Raw genomic sequence first — 6,915 nt, 5'->3', positions numbered from 1 at the left:
GGGGGGGGGCGGACAGGTTTCTAAGAGCTCTTAGCAACCTGAGACGCTCTGCCTGGAGTCCCGCCCAGCTCACGGATGTTACCGGTTGCCTATAGAGCTGAGCAGGACGCCCTGGCTTGTATCCCACCCAGCTCTTGGCAGCCAGTGAGCTTGGCAGGATGCCAAACAGTGCTGCTGACAGCGTGGTCCCGCATCCACCACCCAATCCAACCCTCACCCCAGACAACAAGTGAACATTACCTGTCAGCACCCTTCCACCCTCCCCAGAATGAAATTGCATCACGTGGCGATTGCCATAGGGGTGCCCCTGGACGTCATCATGTCTTATGCAAGTCCATTGGCGTACATTAGACGTAAGGACGCCAAGGGACATTCCATAGCCGAGATGTGAGCCAGGATCAGGTGAGTAATTCACTTTATTTGACACCCCCCCTAGAGAAAACGACCACCTAACCTTTGCAGTGCGGAGGGGTTTTTTTGGTTTTTTTTTACCCAGAGTTCTTCATTAAACATTTACATTCCATTTCTAAGTGTTTTCCTCTGTCAGCGTTCTCATTCTCATAGTATTATACTGTTGGCAAATGTGTGTATAACTGTGGTGAATATAATCTCTAGAGACTGAAAAAAGTTTTTCTCTTCGTTTTTTTTTTGTTTTTTTTTGTTTTGTTCTTATTTGTTATATCTGCTATCCAGGAGCTACAGGTAAGATGATGCTATTCTAAAAGTGAAAGTGTTTTTTACATTCCAGGCACTGTCTGTCCATTTTCATGGTAGATTTCTCACAGATCACTCGGTAGCCATATAAGGCCCTATTAGAGGGAGCAGAGCTTCTTACATGCATGACTTGTGCACCTAAAATATATTGTTGGCGGCATGAAAATAGTTTTGCTGTGGTTTTGGCAAACAACTAAAGGGGGTTTTGCTGCTAAATAGAGAGGACTTCATGTTTCACATATATTTAGAAAGTAGATATCTAACTGGCTGCTGTGAAAGCTGACTGCTTTAGCTATCTTAAAGGACAACTCTGCTTTATTATTCATGAATTACTATACACTGTCATCTAAAAAAAATTGCACTGTACAAAATAGTAGAATTAAGTGAGCATTCTGCTGCATACTAGATTTCATATGCAAAGAAAGACGCAATAGAAAATGTCTTATATCTTGAGAAATTTAGGGTACCTATGAACATAAGACATAGCTGACAGATTGGTGTTTGTGGGTGACTCCTACAAGATAACAGTGGGCTCTGGTGATTGGGTGTCGTATGGGAAGGCAGGTTATACTTGCCACTATATGGCAATTGATCTTGTATAGCACATGTATAAACTCGGAGATCTGATTCACAAGGCTAGGTTAGGTCTGGGGGGTCATCTCCAGAATGAATTAAGATAAACTGGAGCCCTATGAAGCAGTAATGAGGGGTTACCTGATATGGTGAAATAGTGGATGTGTATGTCAGGTAAACCACGCATGATTTTAGGTCTAAATGTTCATTTTTGTACCATCACATCCCCATGTGCATGGCCAGTATAAGGAGTAGGAACAAAAGGTAAGTGTAAGATATGCCACTGTAAAATATTAATAGGGAAACAGCAGCAGGTAAGTAAAGAATGCATAGAGAACACACCTCCTTTTTCTCCATCTGCAAACCAGTGCATGTAGTTGGAGATGCTCTTTAAAGTTAAGTCCACCCATAAAAAATGTTTAAAGGAGTATTATGGGGAGAATGGAATACACTAATTCCCATAATTAGAGCCGAGGTGTTTTACTGAAGCTATCACACATCAGCTCTGTTAATTGAGTACTGAGCGATCACTTACTGCTGATCGCAGAGTTCCTGATCTTTTCCCTGCAGAGGGCGGTGAGCATCAATCACCTCTCCCCACAGAGATTCCTCCCTCCCCTCTCTATTCCTCCAGTGCTCACTGGAGGAATAGACTGGGGAGGGGAAGGGCACAGAGAGAGGCAGAGCCGGCTGTCTTTCAGGTAGTGGGGTGGATCCAGACAATGTAGTCGGGATCCGTCCCGGCTGCAGCTGGTTCTGCACTTCCTGTATATAACGGGCGATAGCCTGCTATATGCTGAGTTTTGGGTCACAGGAGGACATTAGTATATAACCTCCTGTGACTCTAAAGAGAACCATGGGCAAAAAAAGGTTGGGCCATAGTTCTCTTTTAAGCATTTTGTAAACTGATATGTTACAGCACAGACCATCTTCTGAAGTCCATAGCCCAGTTAGGTCTGTCTGGCCTACCTGCTGAAATCTGCATTTAACTATAAGGGATTTATGGGGGAAGCATAACAATCTTGTTTGGCCCAAAGCTGAACAAGATAATGGTGGCTAGCTATATGTTAGGAACATACTAATTGTTATAATGGCATAGGTATGCTCTGGCTAAGTTAGATCCATCCAGTGCTGAAATATGGGTTTGGGGTCCATTGACCTGTACATGCCGGTCTTAAACATTTACTAAACACAAGGCATTTCTTGATCCTTGCGTGCTTTTAGTCATACGTGTATATTATAGCTGTTTATACTTGCTGACATGTAATCCAGTTCCACTTCTTTGTTCTGTATTGTATATATCAGTAAATTTGGAGGATTGGTGTATGTCAGTACTTTATATTGAATTAGTTCAAAGAGCTGTCTGTGTATACCAAACCCATAAACTGAACCAAATTTTGTATGCAGGACAAATGAGTTTGGTAGGTTTGTACAGTAGCCCAAGTGCATAGAAATAATAAAAATTGCAGATTTGGGTCTATCTGTTTTGTAGGTTGAAAAGGTTTCACTGACTCCTCTTTGTTCCCAAAAACAGCATTCAATAAATCAATGAGTAAAGAAGTTTAGGAAGACAAAGAGCAAAACTGTTGTCTAAGTGCCTTAACCTATAACAACCAATTGAATTTCACCTTTTGTCAGTCACAATGAGGAATGTTTGCTAATTGGTTGGTTTGGGCTACTGGGCTTGCACTTTGCCTTATTAAAGTGTATGTAGAGCCAAAATGTTTTTATAGTTTTAGATAGAGTAGGGGATGGTTAGGACCCTGTCAGGCTTTGTTTTGTTAAGTACCATCAGATGGGATTTCCCTTCACATCCTGTCCCAGAGACAGAACGTAAAAGGAAATCTCTTCAAAGTGTAGGGATATCCCCTCTAAAGCTGGCCATGCACTATTAGATTTCCGAATGAACGTTCCTAAGAAAGATCTTTCTTTACCACCAGATAGTACCATCAGACGCTTGACGAATGTCGATCAAAATTTAAATTGATTCTAGCATTCGATTTTGGAATAAATGAAACGTCTCAAACAAAAATCACATTCACTGTTGGAATTTGTTCATTCAAGAAAAATTTACCATCCTGCTCCTTTCAGTTTTTTCGTCGCTGTGGTCGAAATCGATAATTTGACACCATCAACTAAGTCAAAAGAAAGTTCTTTTGTTCGAAAGTTCTTCACGAAAATCTAAGCAGTATATGGCCAGCTTTAGGGCTTGCTCACACCATGTCTGGATCATGTCCAGACCAGGACAGTTTGTTCCCGGACCAAAAAGCAACCCAATATCCCAATGTATCCCTATGGTATTTCTGGGCTCTGTTTACACCAGTGCAGTCCGTTCCGGTCCAGACAAAAAAATACTGCTTGTCTCATTTTCTCTGATTTGGAACGCATGGAAACGCATCAAAAACACATATGAACTCATGCAAATGCACTGGACTGCACCCGAAAGCTCATTTTAAGCTGGGGGGAAAAACAGCACTGGAGTGTGGCAAAATCACTGTAAACTTGCGGTTTAAATGCACTGCACTGCACTGCATTTGCAGATCTGCTCCAGATCTGGTGCAAACATGGTGCGAACATAGCGCGAACATAGCTTTAGGGCCCATTCACACTACATCCAGATCATGACCAGACCAGATTGTTTCCAGACTCAAAATGCATCCTAATGTATCCCTATGCTATATGTGGCCTCTGTTCACACCAGTGCAGTCCGTTCCAGACCAGAAAAATACTGCATGTCTCATTTTGTCTGGTCTGGAATGCACTAGAACTGCGTGCAGTTCACACTATTTTCCGGACCAGATCTGGCCCGGAAAATGGTGTGAACCTGCCCTGAGACAGTTGCAAGGAGAACAGGTATCCCCTTCACCTCACCTGTTCCTGTAACAAGTCACAAATCTGGATTTCCAGTCACTTTCTGTACTGAAGATCATAGTCACCATGACATATAGAGAGGTTGACTCTTCCTAGCAGGTACACAGACAGAACTAAAGACCTGGCAGGGGTTTAACATCTTACCCTATCAAAAAGTAAAATACATTTTAAACAACGTTTGGGCTTTAAATACATTTTGAATAAGTATTTATGTGTATGGATGTGTAGTGCACCCTTGCACACAAGGAGTTAGTTTCCTGCTTTCCTTTAATCATACAATCACTTCCTTTTAAGTGCAGTAAGTAATTAGTACATTGTTTAGAGCATGAGGTACAGGAAGACTGGTTCTATAATAATGCTTTAGGCTCCAAGCCACACGCTAAGTGCAGCCTGGCCGGTTGCTGTGGGGTTTGTGATTATATAGCACTCTGCAACGGCTCCTGGCTGGAAGACGATGCCTGCAAAGAATATGGATCTCCCTCGATCTCCCTCGATTCATGTCGAATGTACAGTTGGCTGGCAGTAAGCTGTGGGAACATGCAGCCCTTGCATTTGCTGATCTTGTGAAAATACGGGATCTTTGAAGCCTGGCCAGAGAAACATACTATTCGTATGACATCTAATTAAACACTTAGGCGCTGGGTGGGTCTGCATGGCAGTCATTTTCAGAGAATGGGAACATGCAGATAAAAACACTCACACGCGTCTGAGTGAGGACACTGGTGCCATTCTGGTTACAGAGATTATTTCAAGCTTCCAGATAAGTAAATCATTTTCACTGGGGAAAGCCTTTTTTGTTTGTAGCATAGGATACTGTGAATGTATGAGTGCAGTGTGGTCATCAGCTTCTAATGCTTGTGATTGCAGGGAGAAAGCATGGATAATTTCAACTGGGGAGTTCGGAGGCGTTCTCTGGACAGTCTGGACAAGTGTGATATGCAGCTCTTGGAAGAAAGCCAGCTGTCAGGAAGCACACACAGTCTGAACAAAATGAACCAGGATGACTCAGACGAATCTTCCGAAGAAGAAGATCTAACCACAAGTCAGATTCTGGAAACCTCTGACTTAGTAAGTGTAATGCTGTTGTGATCAGGAATGAGGCAGTCCGGTAAACTTAGCCCTTTTTGGCTTACTAAACCTCAAAGGTGATTTTCAGAATGTAAGTCACCTTTCTTCTAGTGACCACCTTGTGTAGTAATTTGGCATCATCCCCATGTCAAGCAAACTCCTGTAAAGGACTATGGGTCCTGCTCAAAGGGCACACTTGTATCGCGTGACTGTGTTATGTGATACAAAATTTCACCACAAGGTGGAGCTGCAGGCCAATTGCTTGGCATTGCTTTGCTATCATACAGAGGATCATAACAGTAAGAGGACTTTTTTATTTTATGTTTTCTTTTATACACTTTTAGAGAGAATGTATAGTTTCTATAGATTTTGTTTAGATACTATGTTGCAAACTAAAACTATTTAAAATGTATTTCTACTTTTTTTAATCAGGGTAAATATAAAAATGAAATAATACTTATAATTATTTCATATGCACATACCCAGGCGGATGTTGGAGCTGTAAGCACGCTTTCACATGTTTACCTGTCTGTTGCTGGCTGCTTTGTTGAAAGAGTTCAATAACTCAAGCTCCAATTCTTTGTTAGTTCTGTAAGGTTGGGGGTCATCCACTGGATAATTGTATGTGTTAGACACTCATGGAGAGGTCGTATTCCTGGCTTTGCTCTGCTCCACAGTGATGATGTCTTCACTAGAATGAATGGTACATCAAATAAAGAGTGTGTAGAACTATTGCTTGGCCAACATACTGATATCCATCTACTTCAGACATGTTTATTTTGGCTTAAATTACTCTTTGATTTCCTATGCGATTTGTATATTCCAAAGATCTGTTATGGTTCCTAAATTACTTATAGCACGGACATAGAGCTTACCTGGATCTAAAGCCCTGATTTCATATTGGCTAATTATAATGTTCTGAAGGTGGTGTTTTTCCTTAAGGCGCCCATACACCTGCCAATTATAGTAAGATAATCGTCAGGTGTATGGGCAGCGTGCGACCGCTTCTACTGTAAGGTCATACGACTTTCCTCTTACGAGCACGCTTGAAAACACACAGAAAATCGTACGATATTTGGCGGGTTGGTGGCGTGGTCAGAAGACGAATGCCGCACGGGCCAGTGTGCGCAAGCGCACACTGCCCGCTCTGCACTGCAATCATGGGAAGCCCTCCCTTCAGCGGGGAGGGCTTGCAATGATCGCAAGTATGATCTGCCTGTCCAAGATGGGCAGATCGTACAAAATGTTAATCACCTTAGGCCCCGTTCACATTGAGCGATTTATCGCGCGATTTTTGCAGCGATATCGCTCATATTTCCGCACTATATCGCTCTATGTAGCTTCACCAATACATTTCAATGTAGCTGTTCACATCTCGTCGCTCAATATCGCATGTAGCTCGTCGCTGGTAGCTTGTCGCTTCTACATGACCCTTTTTTAGAGCGATTTTGAGCGATATTGCTCCTGATTGCATACATCCCAATAGGAAGATGTCGCGCGACACGTCGCTCAAAGTCGCGCGATTTGCATGTCGCTCAGTGTGAATGGGGTCTTAATGTCAATTTAACTGAGTTATAATCATTTCCAGCTGTGCAGTTTGAAACTGGGAACATAGAAGAATGACGTCCAAAAAAGACTCCTTTTACTTTGGGGTTTACATATATATAGATCTCTCTATCTATATATATA

The 6,915-nt window shown here is 42.2% G+C and overlaps 1 protein-coding gene across 2 annotated transcripts in view; it reads left to right on the top strand.

Annotated features, from left to right (window-relative positions):
* Positions 1–6,915, top strand: part of FRY (FRY microtubule binding protein) — a 257,245-nt gene that overhangs the window by 222,184 nt on the left and 28,146 nt on the right. Inside the window, exons 52-53 of one of the 2 annotated variants that reach the window (XM_018554227.1) lie at positions 694–702; positions 5,026–5,226. In XM_018554227.1, coding sequence (XP_018409729.1) covers positions 694–702; positions 5,026–5,226 — 210 coding nt within the window. The remainder of the gene's footprint in view (positions 1–693; positions 703–5,025; positions 5,227–6,915) is intronic. The other variant, XM_018554234.1, reaches the window with a different exon arrangement.

Source organism: Nanorana parkeri, unplaced genomic scaffold (assembly GCF_000935625.1).
Source record: "Nanorana parkeri isolate BGI_ZX_2015 unplaced genomic scaffold, ASM93562v1 scaffold8, whole genome shotgun sequence".
NCBI lineage: Eukaryota > Metazoa > Chordata > Amphibia > Anura > Dicroglossidae > Nanorana > Nanorana parkeri.
This window is presented reverse-complemented; position numbering and strand designations above follow the sequence as displayed.